At 32.2% G+C, this 15,726-nt stretch overlaps 1 protein-coding gene across 1 annotated transcript in view; it reads right to left on the bottom strand.

Moving 5' to 3' along the window:
• Positions 1-1,133: 1,133 nt before the first annotated feature.
• Positions 1,134-15,726, bottom strand: part of LOC111634592 (son of sevenless homolog 1-like) — a 76,171-nt gene continuing 61,578 nt past the window's right edge. Inside the window, exons 13-25 of the mRNA XM_023379410.1 lie at positions 15,218-15,335; positions 15,019-15,102; positions 14,720-14,929; positions 14,507-14,647; positions 8,526-8,682; positions 8,306-8,413; positions 4,549-4,704; positions 4,296-4,478; positions 4,062-4,179; positions 3,167-3,333; positions 2,981-3,094; positions 2,641-2,908; positions 1,134-2,559 (exon numbers count right to left, since the gene is read on the bottom strand). Of these exons, the coding sequence (XP_023235178.1) occupies positions 1,952-2,559; positions 2,641-2,908; positions 2,981-3,094; positions 3,167-3,333; positions 4,062-4,179; positions 4,296-4,478; positions 4,549-4,704; positions 8,306-8,413; positions 8,526-8,682; positions 14,507-14,647; positions 14,720-14,929; positions 15,019-15,102; positions 15,218-15,335 (2,432 nt within the window). The 3' untranslated portion in view covers positions 1,134-1,951. The remainder of the gene's footprint in view (positions 2,560-2,640; positions 2,909-2,980; positions 3,095-3,166; positions 3,334-4,061; positions 4,180-4,295; positions 4,479-4,548; positions 4,705-8,305; positions 8,414-8,525; positions 8,683-14,506; positions 14,648-14,719; positions 14,930-15,018; positions 15,103-15,217; positions 15,336-15,726) is intronic.

Here is a 15,726-nt window from a genome sequence, read left to right as displayed (position 1 = left end):
GTTGATTCAAAGGTTGGGAAAAAACTGATATAATGTTAATAAAAACTAACCGCAGCTCTAGCACAACATTCGAGCGAGCAGGGAGTGTTTTCCATGATGAACTGGAATGGATTGTAAAACGAGTATTCAATAACCACAAATTAAGAACCCAAGGCCTTCGAGATATTTGCCACAATCGCATCAATGATAAAAAGATCATATCTATATCCACAGCACAACAATCGATAATAGATAATACAGTAAGACCCACTTAATTAATGTGAGGGATACATTCCTAGATGACAAAGCACTAAATGAAATAGCATTAGAGATCATTTTAACAGAGTAAATAGGAAAAGGGGAACACGCGACCAAAAATCAACAGATTTTACTTAAATTTTAAGTTATTTTTATATTAATTTGCATAATAATATATTTAAATATTTTGTAAAGATGGAAAAGTGGTCATAAAGATGTTAACTTTTATTTATTAAAGAATAAATTGAAGATGGTCGACAAGATATCATACTTAGGAGTACAGCTCGCTCCTTTGTTTTTGTTTATAAATATTTTCGACACACAAAAAACAAAGCAGTCGAAACAATACATAACCTAATCTAACGATGATAACGAAAATCGTTTCCAATGTTTAGTCACAACAAAAGAAAATGATTTGCCACAAACTTCCCATTTGAGGCTCAGATCATTTAACTTGGTATTACCCAAACTTTTTGCACCACCCCCTTTTAGTTCGTGTATTTCTAATTTACGGTAACCTATATACAAATATTTTTTGAAGTTAATTTTGTCCTCTCGTCTTGAAGAGTGCCCAGATGACCACAAAGTGGGCACACACTTTCTCAAAAGTGGTCTGGACACCCACTTTGGGAATTGCCAATCTACGCAGTCTCAAAATAACACAGTTAATGTATAGGCCTACGAAAAATTATTTTGTTTGGATCAGGCAGTACCCAGATGAAATGTAAACAGATTAAAGATAAACCCGCTTTAGTCATCGAGATTTGGAAATTTTACAAAAGAATTAAAGATGACAATAATATATGGTAAAACCCATCCAAATGGAAACCTGTCAAAGCGGGAATGAAATCTGGTACTGTGAAATTCTGCTTTATACGGGTTTTACCATAGTTAGAAAAATTTCAAATAAACTTAATAATAGTCTTTTTTCTGCTTAGCTGTAATTTTAACAATAGGTTTGATTAGTAGAACAGCTAGGTGTGCCAAGGGAATGCTTGAGAGAACACTTATGGAAAACCAGCCCCTATTTAGATGTTAGATGCGTGAATAAAATCCGAAAAGCTCCACCTTGCTAGCGATTGGACGGGCACTGACCCCTAACCGGTATATCGTAGTTTTATCTGGTTGCATCCAGCTCGACTAGGATGTCAACAGTTTGCAAATTGGATTGGAGAATGGAATGTCTATGTTCCGGGAAGGATCGGCATTGTCTTTTGCATTTGTCCTGGTGGATCTCAGACAACTGAGGATGCCAAAGTACCATCCGCATTTGCACAAAATACTACCAACATTTATCAAAATTTTTCTTTCCTTTATTTACGAATGTAAATATTAAACGTAAAATTACGAATTTCTACAATTTATTTTTCCCATTATCTCTTACGAGGGCCTTTTACATTCTTCCCAGTTTATACAAATCATAGTAAAAATAAGAAATAAATACAAGTTTGGGAAAGTTTCGATTAACGTCCAGTGTCGGGCCCCGGTCTGTCGTCGGAGCGAATTCTGTACAGATGCCTTCCGTCATTCCCGTGCGGGAAACGCGTCGACTCGGAAAAGAAATTCGCGGGTCGGCGGCTGAGTCCAATTCTCTCGCTGCCCTACGATCTGGTCTCTTCTGCACTATTTACATTACATTTTGCTGCCGGGAGCGTGGCTCTCGTTTGGCCGAAATAGTTTTTTGTCTATACATAATAATAAAATAAATGATTAACTATCTAGCAGCCGTATGGTTGTTCATCAATAACGTCTGTCTGTATGTCTTCGGAGGTAACTGCGGTGTACCCCCGCCCATCTGTAGAGGACGAGTGGCAGAAGAGGTGGAGGGTCCCGCGGCCGGAGTGGAAGTCTCTATCACAGAAGAACTGTTAAGTGCCGTCGAGTGCACGGCGGAGGACGACGGCCCGTTGGCCAGAGTCTGAGAGTGCCGCCTGGGCGCGGGTGGAGGAGCAAGAGACATCTCTAGTGCCGAATTGCGACGGGGCAGGGTGGCGTCCACCGGAAGACCACTCCAGGTGCACGGAGGTCGGTGTGGATACGTCAGGTGAGATGAGGAATGCGTACGAGGTAGAGTTCCCGATCCGCCAGGGTCCCTGCGCGGCGGGAGCGGAGGCGGACTCGTCTCTCGCGGAGGCAACAGGGGTGCGTCCGGAGCCTGTTTTGTCTTCGGAGAAGTGTCGCCCAAGGAAAGTTCCCTCTTTCTTCTGGGTGGAAGAGGTGGCGGCTGTATTGAAGGAGGCAACGGTAGAGGCGGTGGCACCACGATGTTATTCGTTGGTCCCACGGTATTGTTGGTGGAGACAGCTGGCATCGACGATGTTCCTATGTAAATTATAACTCAGTAAATTTCCAAACCCATATTTATTTATTAGAACTATTTATTACAAGCTCCCATCTGATTACCTGTTCCTATCATCACATGCGCAAATACACTATGATCACTGTTTAACGATGTGGCCGAATGTGGCGGAGGCGTCAGAGGAGTAGAAGGCGTGGGAGGAGTGGTCACGCAAGGAGATGTACTATCGTCTTCGTCCTGGTTAATTTGTTGAGTACTCAAGCTGAAACTGTGCAAATCCGTCGGAAGTGGCGGAGGATGATGAGCGGAGCGACCGGATAATCTAGCTTTGATGCCTGGCGATTTTAAGGGAATATCTGGCCATTTTCGGGGCTAAATGGAAACAGATTACATCGTGTCAAAAGAAATAATTATTTTAGTTGCTTTATAATTTAATTCTCTTACAAATTTGGGTGGTTTGCAGCCTCTGGGTTCAATTTCCAACGATTTACTGTACAAATAGTCTTCAAATTCTTTTTCCGTTCTTCCATCAAGAGGATCCAAATTTTCAACAAAATGCTGAAACAGAATAAAACATTACTTGTATAATAATTTTAATTAAAAATCAATTTATATGACTGACGAACATACCCTGATGTCGCTCTGAACTGTTAGGCAATATGGTTGATTTTGATACTGCTGAATTTCGCCTGTAATCTCTGCCACTCTCCTTCTTTTACTGAAATTTATCAGTTCAGAATTGGGCAAAAAGTCGGGATTACCCTCTTCGATGTGTAAGATATTTGTTAAATACATTCCTATAGAAACAGAAAATAAATAAATAAATATATTGGTCGATTAAAAAGGTACAGTTTCTTATGTGTCAGATGAATAAGAAAACAAAAGCACAAAACTGTTAACTTGTATGTGATTTTCTGAGAGACTATGCTTGGTGCTATGGAATAATATGTTAATGTAAAACATGCCACTGGGCCAAAAGTAGTGATCCACAAAGAAATACTCAACACACATATTTCATTTCATTCAAGCATGTTCTGAGTGTAAAATGTCATTCTTTTCAGTCTGTGTGCTGGTTAGAGTATTTAATGTGGCAGTGCAAATGTGAATATGCATCCCGGTTGGAATCCCAGGGCAAAGCTTGAAATAATAATGTTTTAAAACTTAATTGAGTTTTAAATGTTTAGGTCTCTGTATCTACCAATCCTGTAAACACTATTTTTTTTCTTCTGCAAAACACCACAATATGGAAATTTTCAGGAACACATAGATACATTACATTATAGGAGAATGATTGTGAGCTTCGCCAACTGCAAATGTTATATGTCAATAATTCACGTTCAAAAGACATTTATAGATGAATGCTTTACAGAATTTTGGATATAAAACCAATAATCTCAAAATTTATCTGGAAATTTAATATTTATTCATTTCAAATACTTCAAAGTTTTAAATGAATTATAATTATTGTTCTCTGTCCTGAAAAACAATGTACATTTAATTTTTCATTTTATGAAAACATACATACCACAAAATGGCACACAAGGAGGATTGATCGATCTCAGTTTTTCTTGATATTTCTTGAAATGATCCGAATTTAACTCTTGTGCTTCTTCCAAAGCTTTCTTTAAACTGTATTTGATTGCCTAAAATAAAAATGATAGAATTTAACTTTAATTCTAACTGAACAAACATTGTTTGAAAGACGAGCAAAATCAATTTTGGTTTCTCTTTTCTAAATTATAAATATAAAAATACAAACACTATGCGTATGTTCTAGACGATGAACACTAGCTGAATTCATAGCACCAACTACTTCCACGACTCCATTAAAATTATTAAGTTCCTGAAGAACAATCATAATTTCTAATATTCTAGAGACGACAGCTACTCTTTCTTCTACATTTTCTGTTTCCAGTACACATTTCATTAACCAGAAGCTAAACTGTAATGATAAAAGACATGTTAAAATAAAACCTACTACTTTAGAAAAAAAAATGCCTCGTAATTGTTACCGATGATGAATGTCGCATCATTTTTAAAAGATTTGGGGATGTTTTGTGTTTATCTTTTTTGGTCCACACGCTTCCCACAAGTTCTGATGGCTTTATAGCTCGATATAAGTCAAATTCTAATAGTGTCAGCTGCCTGGCAATTTCAATAGGATGCAACTAGAAAAAAAATTAATGAAATCATCTTAAGGTAAGTTTTTGTTTGATTATGAAACACTTGATAATCAATGGGCATCTGAAAAAAAATTCACATAAGTTTATGCAACATAGTTTTTTTACCTTCAAAAAAAGTCTATGAACTGTCAATTGAAATGTGACAAAAAGCTGCACACAATTTTTTTTTTTTTGGAATTCTGCAAGTCCCATTGTCAAATATGGTTGATTTGACTTCAGGCATGCAGTGAAGTTTCTATATGAGATTTTGGTTCACATTTTTGAACAGTGCTTTATACTATTGTTTTTCATCCTTTTTCTCATTGCAGACAGTAAAATCATAACGATTTCACATAGGCCGAGTTATATGCAACAACGAATTATGCTTATTTATTAAACTTACATATGCTTATACAAGGGGGCTTCAAAAAGTTAATGGAAAACGGATAGTATGAAAAATTGATTTCAGTTATGATGTTTATTTTTCAACATATGCTCCATTAAGGTCGATACACTTCTGCAAACGTTGATACAAGCCTTTAAGTTCGTCTGAATAGAATTGAGGGTCTTGTGATCTGAACCATGTCAGAGCAGCTCTTTTTACATCTTCAACTGATGGAAAATTGGTACCTTTCAGCAACTTATCATTTGAAGGTTGTCGACTTCTTTGGAGCGTTATCACCATAAATTTGTTTCAGAGCATCAATGATTTGCCTATTCTCCCAACCAAGTTTCACCATGAACTTTGTTTGTTCTGGTCTCGATTTTGGTGGATTCCATGTTGCTTGAATGGCGCTTGACTTTCAACTGGTGGCACTGCGTTCTTACCTGCATTTAAGGGTTTATGTTTGAACATGTTATAACACGTGGGTACAAGAACGTTCAGTTGCATTGAAATCAAAATCCTTCCAAACAATTTTTAGTTACAGACTTTCCCACAAACTTTTTGAAGTACCCACATACACAGTTACTGTACATAACAAAATACATTCAATAACTCTAGATTTCTGTTTAACTATCACCTGTAATCAAGTGCATCTGCTTCAGTAGTACAGTTGTATATTTTTTGTGGACTGGCATTGGTCCATGGATTGATGGTTGAAAAACACTGCTTTACACGATTGATCAGCTGATTCCTGATTTTACCTTCCTTTTTTTTTTGTAAATAGCTGACTTGAGAATTACCCAAAAATTCTCAATTGATCTAATTTCTGTCAAATTAGCAGATAGTGGTGTCGTTCCTTTGTCAAAAAGACAAAGGTGACACACCTTTGTCACCTTTTGACAAAGGTGATGTTTTCTAGCTGCAGGTAATGTAGTATAGTTTTGGAATAATGGAAACTTGCCGGATCTAGGTATAAGACATATTCTGTTTGAGATTATTCCTTTAGAATATAAGGAATCAGTAATGTCTCATACATTCATTTAAATATCACTGGGCATTGATGGTAAAACTTGGTTTTTTGATTAGGACTCAATCCTTTTAGTTCCATTGCAATCCAAACCAAACCTTTATCTTCTAATTTCTTTTCTTGGAAAACATTACATTAGCAAGTGTAAAGAACTATCACTGGTACAAAAGCCATTATTACCACTGACTGTCAAGTGCTAGAGCAGTGTTTCTCAACCTCTAACGAATCGTTGCCCCCTTCACTTCAAAATTCCGATGCCCAGGGCCAAGGCTAATGCCAAATTTGTACTGCATTGTATAGATTAGTGACTAGTATAATGTTATTTGTTTAATTATTGTACGATATAACAAATAAAATATCTAATTATTCTTAAATTAAATTAATATAATTTTTTACTATATCGCCCAGAAAATTGTTTTTCGCCCCCAAAAATATAAATTGTTATTAATCGCCCCCTCAACATGGAAAAACGCCCACATGGGGCGATATCACCCCTACTGAGAAACACTGCTAGAGGATGAAGTAAAGATTAGTCATCCAAAATGAACTTTTCAGAGAATTTTGCCATCAGTCTTTAAATGTTCTTTCTGTCCAGAATTACCAGCTTCTTTTGATATTAAAAACAAAATAACACACTAAAAGATTCATGGAGCAAACTACATAAAATTTTAATATTCAGGGCTACAGATTAAATTGAAACTATGTTGCTATCTTCAAAGGGCCTCTTCGATCTTTCCAATCTTTTGCTTTCATTAGAATTTTTACTTTTCTACCAGACTCCCTTCTTCTTCTTTGTAGTTATAATCTATTCTAAAAACATTGGAGAATGCAACATATTGTGTTTTGAAATGCCTTCATTTGCAAAATGCTTTACAGTAAACTTTTTCCTGGTTCTTTATTAATGTATAAAATTTGTACACTCAGGCATAAAAAAAAGCATTTTCTTTCATTGTCATTTTGAAAGAAGCAGAAAATCAATTGAAAAAGGTTCTACAATGTTCTATGGCATTCCACATACTTTCAAATTATAGCACCTGTAGTATAATTTAAAATTATTGGCTATTAGCTAGAGCCTGGGATATTTTGGGCAGATTTTTTCCATACACCTATTAGTTTTAATGAGTTTGTGTTCAATGTATTCCCCAATAACTTTTAGTTATAAGGACTGACTGGTTTGGAAGACTCACCTGTTATAAAAGTCTTGTAAGCATATTTAAACAGATAGCGAGATCATCATCTTGATGAAGAGGGTTTAAAAAATTTTCACATGAATAGAGAATCAATATTTTGAATGTTTTGAAATTTATTTGACTATTATTAAATTATTATTTTGTAGATATGTTTAATTATTGTATTCTTTCCTTAATTATCTAACATTTTCAGAATAGTTTATCCTAAACTCAATTATACAGTAGAACCTCGATTATCCGACCCCCGATCAACCGACCCCTCGGTTAACCGACCGTCCTAGTCAGCAAATTTCAAATGTCCGCTAGTGATGTGGCGCTACAATATTTGGCTATGTCTTGGCTACTTTAATATTATTTTTACATGTTTTAGCTGGCAACACTCATTCGACCATGAAAGGGAGCCAGTATTTAAACGAAGCTTAATTTTCTAATTTTTAACGATACAATAGCGACAATTATTATTTTAAAAAATTTTTGTTAGGCTTAACATCGATGAAAATTCAACGCAAAATAGGTTAATAGCGATATACTAATATACTAATTACAAGGGATATAATAATATACTACACTAATAATGGATTTTTTCATACTTTTCGGTTATCCGACTTTTCAATTATCCGACCAACCCCAGTCCCCAATTAGGGCGGATAATCGAGGTTCTACTGTAAATTTTGTTTTAAAATATAGTTATTATGCTAGTCTTTAAAATATCAATTTTATTTTTAATTTTTTTTATTAATATTGATCATACATTCAAAAATATAACTAACACTTTAAAATATTTTGAAAGCTACTAAAAGTGAGCTAAAAGGTTTTAAGGTAAGTTTGGAAAGTTACTTAAAGTAATTCTTCTTATTGTATCATGCAAGCTATAGTCATGGTAACATTAACAAAAGCACATAGTCCAATGAGAAATGACATTTATAACAAAATATAAACAACTGGTTCCAGGCAAGGGACACAAAAATTTGCTTTTACACAGAGCTAATGACTAAATGAACTTACTGTCAAGAGGTCAAATTTTTCAGGAGAATTACTCAAATGCCATTCAATTTGAGGAGGCGTCTTCTCATAGCTAAATGTAAACTCTCTTGGTTCTTCAACACATTCACTCTAAAATAAAGAGTAAATTTCTATAATTTAATAATTTGTTCTTTTTTGTTGTCAGATCTTTTAAAATATTTCAATAAAATTATCCAATGAGTTATTAAAAGTAAAGACTTACTCTACGTAAAATGACTTTATTAATGGATTCTACCCATTTTCTCATATTTTTACTCTTCACAGTGTCTAGAAAGTTTCGAAGATTTACAAGCAGTTGTGGATCTCTTTCAAAATCATAGTAATGATGGTCTACCCAATGCCTCAAAACATTTAATACTCTGTAAAGAAAGTTTTGTATTTAATACAAAAAAATTAAGTCTCTCTAATTCTGTTTGATAACTTAATTAAAATTATTTAGACATAATTAATATTATATTTTATTCTATTTATGATTATCTTCAAATTACCTCAAAGAAACAATTGCAGTAGCAGTACAATCTGATTAATACATACTTCCTCTATTTTAAATTCTCTTTACTGTTAGATAACAGACTATTTCTAAATTTATTTAGTTAAAAAAATATGTTTGGATATTTTTAAATGTTATAGAGATTGATATTACTGTTTCAGTCTAATTATTCTGTGTAAATTATTTACTTCTATTAAAAATCAACTTCGATGTATCACACATTCATTAAAAAGTTCACTTTTGTATTTTTTTAAATTTCTATAATGGGTGTTTATATTACATTATATCTATCCATCACAATTTCTCTCACTAGTTATCATCTTCAGATGAAAGAGCTCAATAATTCCAATGAATCACAAAGCAATATTATCAGAAACAAATTATCAGTTACGTCAGATATGCCATGCAGAAAAATAAGTTGAACATCACCTATTAATACTATCTGATCTGATGAAAGTGGAAACATCAAAATGTATTTGAATAAGATCATTGCTTTTGGGTGAGAAATTAACTTCAGAGACTTTTGAACACATCATTTAAGGGCTTAAGCCCAAAGTAGACCATACACAATTTTCTAATTTAAAAGAAATAGCAATTTCATTTAAAAAATTGCAACATTGAATTTTATCTCTTGATATAGTTTACAATGTTCTCCCCAAACCCTTTTTGTTGGATGCTAACTTCCTGGCTAATTTTACTGACTGCCCAACTAGTTAATCTGGTGAAGTGACATGTCAAAATAATGACTCTCATAAATTGTAAAGCTCTGAAAAATAATGAGAAAACAAAAATCAAATACTTTTCACCTCTGTAACATAGAAAGGATCCAGAAAATTAAATTAAAAAACATTTTAACTTCTATTATTGTAAGCAAAAATGAGAAGTCCAAACCCAATAGAAAATGAGGATGGTTGTAACATGTATAAATCAATATGGAAGATATAACAAAATGAAATGATGATTGCTTACAAAGAAATGTGAATGTGCTATTAAATTAGAAAACCTTTTCAATATCCATTGATATTTGAGCCATTCACAAGCCAGATCGATTAACTCGACATTTCAAATTTTTTAAATTTTAGTTTCTAAAAGCACTTGATATACACGTAATTTTTTATATTTATAAAAAGTTTCCCTAATAATAAGGATTAATACCATGTAATGGAAAAATTTTATTGGCCATCAAAATAAATTTTATTTATTTCAGAAGCCAATCCATGGGTGTGTTCGTTAATAGCGGTCGCTCTGCGTCTCCGCTACTACAGGAGTGCGCTGCTGTTTGTAGGCATTTAGGAACGATGGTGAAAGAAAAAAACATGGTGGCGCTCGCACTATCGATAGTCTCGTGATTGAGGAATCTATAATTCTAAAATATGAGCTTTTAAAGGCAAAAGAAGAATCCCAATTGTAAAATTTAACCATAAAATGGATTATTTATTGAAAGAGCATCCAAAACAGCCACGAAAAAAAATTAGAATGCCGGCTACCATCCGAAAAAAAATTCGAAAAGACACTTACATCACTGTGTGCACTAACTTGCGCTTTCACAACTTCTAAATTTTCATTCATAAAACCACATAATGTACCTCGAAACGAAACTATCTGAGCCATGGAGGACGCCATGTTGCTTTCCGCAAACTACTGCTACAAACGGCCGTTTTTGCCGTTCGACGGCACGCACTCCGACCAGAATTTAGGAACGCGTTCTGCAGGAATTTTTAAACGGATGTCGCTCGCGCGAAGTTACGCGAAGGAATAAAAGAATGCACCCCATACTGTAACGTAAATCCACCAGTGCACACTTCAGCATTGCAACTGCAGTGTGCACTGACCAATGCTTTGTAGATAATGGTAAAATATTTAATGTTATCTCATCACTAAAAGTACAAGAAATTAGTTAGTTACAGTCCAACTGCCACAGAAGTAAGTATACTTGTGGAATATTAAAAAATTTTTTTTTCTAAAAACAATTGCCACAAAAATTAAAACAAAGTTACATATACTGTTATATCATGATGGATGAGACTAAAAATAATTTTTTCATTTTTCCTATTAAACATGATTCTTATAAAAATTTAAGAACAAATCGACATGATGGGAGCTCAAATACAGCTGATGAAGAAGACATCACTTATGTTGCTGAATAACCAATTTAAACAAAATAATAATGACAACCATTGCAACACTAGCAGAACAATTATTATTCATTTTTGCAAAAAATCTTTAATAAAAAATGTACGATAATGAAGTTTCTCTATAATAAAAACTGCGTTAAAACTAAATTTGATGTTATTACATTTTTCACTTGCCAAATCGATTAACTCCCTCAATTACACCAAAATCATAATAATAACGATTATAGCATATCTATGCTAGCTTATACATTTTATACATCGTTAAATAAAAGCTACATCTACAATAATACATTTTACGATTTTTATTTGAATTTATATTTTAAAAGGAATTTTAAAAATGAGTGTATATTATTTTGTCACTTTTCACCACTTTTTGTTTTATGAAGTTAATGGATTTGGCAAGTGAGCAACACATTCAAGTTTCAAAAAGATGCACAAAAGATTATAAATCATCATGCTTAAAGCATAAGACAATATATAACAAATGAATACATTCAGCCCTCTACTTACAATGGCCAAAACTAATGTAATAAAACAACATTTTCTTTGAATACAAATAAACAATTGCATTCACTAATAACACAGTACAATTATTAAATGTTAAATGTAATACCATAATGGAGAATAACTATATACAAATTAACTGACATATTCACATTTTACAGCAGAATCCCATACAACACAGAGAATAAGTTCTGCATTATAGGAAATCATGTTATGGAGACATGCATTATCAGATGTTATTATGCAAGTTTAAACCTAGACCTAAAAGTTGAAGAAGAAAAGATATATGTCTAGATGAATATTAGAATTTTGTATGAATACTAGTCACAATTTTTTCATTGCATTATACGAGAGTTTACTGTACTATCATTTGGATTTGCATCACTTTGAAAAAAATTGAAAACATAAATAACTTTCAGCAGAGTTGTTTGATTCATATAATCATTCTACTTTTAATATGGTTAAATAAACTATATATAAACTAATTTTATTTTTATTCTTAACCTTATATCTGTGATTAAAATGACTAACAGTATTTTATACATTAAAAATATATTAAAGAAACTGTCATGAGATGTGAAGACAAATTTTAATCAAAACAATTTATTTTTAATTTTTGGCATTATCATCAGAGCCATTTTAAAACTGTTTCACATATTTTCATTAGAGGCTATGCCTCTAATGAAAATATGTGAAACAGAACAATTTATATATATTAACATATTTTCATTAGAGGCTATGCCTCTAATGAAAATATGTGAAACAGAAAAATAAAATGTTAATAAATGTTCTAATAAAAGATTGTCTCTGTAATGGAAGACTGTCATGTACAATCATTAGGAACAAACAGAGATGTGAAGACAAACTTAAGTTTCTTTGATATATTTTTAGTTTTATAATCTTTGTATAAAACATATTCCCTTAATATAGTTCCTTGAAGGTGCTTAACCATCTGTGTTTCTGTGAATCTTTGTTAATAAAAATACCAATTAATTAATTAAATATTAAATTTTGAAGGTCCATACACTAAACGTCATTGCTGTATTGTATTACGCCCAGTAACTGATTATAATATATAAACTTATGTGCAATGTTTGGAACTGTTTTCCAATTTTTGCCATTATTTTTTATGTTTGACTTACAACAGAATTCCTTCACAGTCAGAGACTAATTTCAATTTGTAATCATACTACCATCAATTTGGAATATTAATATCATTTCACTGGCACCAATAATTGTCCAGACTAATATCCATCTAAGTTTTTGGAAAACAGATTTGACATTAAATAGAATTTTGGCTTAACTTTAAATATAGTTTGCATTTACTAAACTATGTTTAAAGTTAAGCCAGAATAATTACATTCTTTAATTATTTTAAGAAACTAATAAGCATGATAGTGAAGACACCAACAATTACTTATAGTCTTTGCATATATGGTTAATTACTTCTGCATAATCTCTTTCAAATACACTTCAATGTAATGTGTATGGGAATTATCTATATATATAATGGAAAAACAAACTATTTGTATGAGGGAAGTATATACAGTAGAATCTTTTTTTAATGGACTGCCAAACAATGGATTTCTTGAAATAACAGATTTTTTTTGTAGGTTCCACCAAATCAATGTAATTTTACCTCATTTTAGCAGATCTGTAACTTGGAATAACAGATTTTTTTCTAGTCCCATCCATTGTAAACTTTGTTTTTTTTCTATGCTTAGTTAATATTTGGGTTTTTCCAGAAATCTGTAGAATTTGACAATGCACTTGTTACATCTGGGATACACACAGTACAATTGAAGAGTTGTACAAAAAGAATCAGTAGGCTGATACAATTGAGGAGAAACCACCTAGTAAACATTCTGATGTTGGTCCAAATGTAGTGTCAAAATTTAGCAAAGCCATCAAATCTTTCTAAGTTGTGAAGATCTTCCTTTTGAGTTTCAGCATAAAAGAACATACTGTACCTAACATTAATATCAAGCAGTTGTTGTATTTAATAGGCAGAAAAACAGTATCAAAACAAATCAAGATGGATGAATTTTTTAACAAATCATGAAATCGAGTGAAGTGCTAATGAGCTATGCGATCTTGTAACATACATGTTTCTATAAACTAAAGAATAGAGATCTCGATGAGATTGAATAATTTCAAGTACTGGCACTCTTATATGTAGGTGATTAAAACATGGAAGTTTTAACTGATGGAAGTTTTAATGGATATTTTCCTGGGTATGGGAAAATCTGTTGTTTGCAATGGATTTCCCACATACTCAGAACAACGGATGATTTTCGACAGCCTGAGTGATCTGTTAAAATGAGATTCTACTGTAGTATAAAAATAGAAGATTTAGAATTTACAGTATGTGGTAATTACAAATATTTACATGTGGAATTTAAGCCAAGATAGTCTTCACAACTTAGGAAGAACCGAGCAAGAGAAAACAGGAAAAACAAGAAAAGGCAATTTAAGAGGCAGAATGGAATGCCAAAATCTCAAAAAGAAAACAAAATATATGTAATAATATAGGAAGAAGTTTATTATGTATTATATGAAGCCAAAATGTAGAGAATGTCAAAAAAAAACTGAAATATAGTTAAGTGCAGTTGATATGGGTGCACTGACAAGATTATGCAAATTATTATTCACACACAAAATAAAAAATGAAAAACTTAAAGAAGCAACAAACATAAAGTATTCAATTATTGATGAAATAAAAAGAGGGCCATTAATATGGTATGGCTATATGAGGATGTAAACTACCAAGGATAGTAAGGGTAGCCATATGAAATAAAAACTACAGAAACAAGTTTGTAAATATAACCCCTTTTTCTATATAAACAAAAAATTTTTATAATGCACAATATTACTTTGGTCCACCCAGCTATTTCAATTTCTGGAAAGAGCATTAAGTTGATTTTGTATTCTGATACAGATAAAAATTTTAATATATTTGTACATGCATGTATATAAGTTATAAATATTTATAATATATTATGAGAAAGTCAGTAAAAAGTATTCAATACACAAAATTTTTGTATACTGATTTACCTAAATTGCACTGGTTGACTATATTCTTTACGAAATCTTTTGAGGTCTTCTCTGTGTGCATTTCTTAAATTTTCAAGTTCTAAAACTCCAACAGTTCCATCAGGAACAACAGATGGTAAGAAAGATTCTTGTATACCAAATGTACAAAATGAATTAAGGAAAACAAACAAACAATGTTTAAATTAATTAAATTTAAGTAATTTAAAAGGATATCTTTCTATAAGTAAATCTAATAGTTCTTGTGGTTGACAAAAAGATCGATATGTCGTGAGGAATGTTCGAACAAACATGGGATCAGCATACATATGATAAGTTAATCTTTCTACTAGTTTTACCAATGTAGCACCTTTTATTAATGGTACCCCAGCATTAGATTTTCCTTCTTCAAATATAATATTACTTTCTGAATCCTCTACAGCAAATCTATAAAAATATTTACAAAAATAGTAATTTAATTATTATTCCAATATATTAATATGTATCAATTATATAAATCTTGGAATTTTACAGACCTATATTTATCTGGAGGAGGGAGCCTTAGTGGATGTTTCTTTTCTACATCTAGCAAGATACTATCTAATGTTCTTTCTAACATGCTAAAATATAAAGAAGTTTGATAGTGTAAGGGGAAAAAAATCATAACATGTAAGAAATAACTGTAAATACAGTGTAATAATCATAGCACTGCAACTGTAAATTATAGAATCTTACCTTCTAGTATTTAACATAACCAAGTTAGCCATCCAATTATTCTTTTCTTCTGCTGTTTTTGCAAATAATACAATATGAGGTTGATCTCTGGGAGCAATTTCAAAGGCACACTTTATCTCTAAAACAGTAATAATGATTTTTAAGATTTAAAACAAATTATTGTTTAATGAACTAATTAAAAAAGTAAGAAACAACAACACTTAATTACTGAGCTTTCTCTTCTAGCACGTTTCACTAAATCTTAAAGCAATGCCAACAGAAGCATAAGCTCCTGGTGTGATCACCCATATGTTATCATTATACATAACCTATTAAAACATTTCATCCTGCATACGTGGATATTTAACAAACTTGAACTGTAAATGATGTAAAAGTATATTATCTATGTGGAAAAAACAGTAAGAAACTAACATCTGTCCCTGATATATTACTGGTATTAACTCAGATATCATATGCATCAACAAAGCTTGTACTTAAACACTGTCTGAAGAAAAGTTACTGCAATGTAT

This window comes from Centruroides sculpturatus, unplaced genomic scaffold (genome assembly GCF_000671375.1).
Source record: "Centruroides sculpturatus isolate CEXI.00-Female unplaced genomic scaffold, Cexi_2.0 scaffold825, whole genome shotgun sequence".
Lineage (NCBI taxonomy): Eukaryota > Metazoa > Arthropoda > Arachnida > Scorpiones > Buthidae > Centruroides > Centruroides sculpturatus.
The sequence above is the reverse complement of the archived record's forward strand: the minus strand, read 5'-3'. Positions and strand labels throughout refer to the sequence as shown.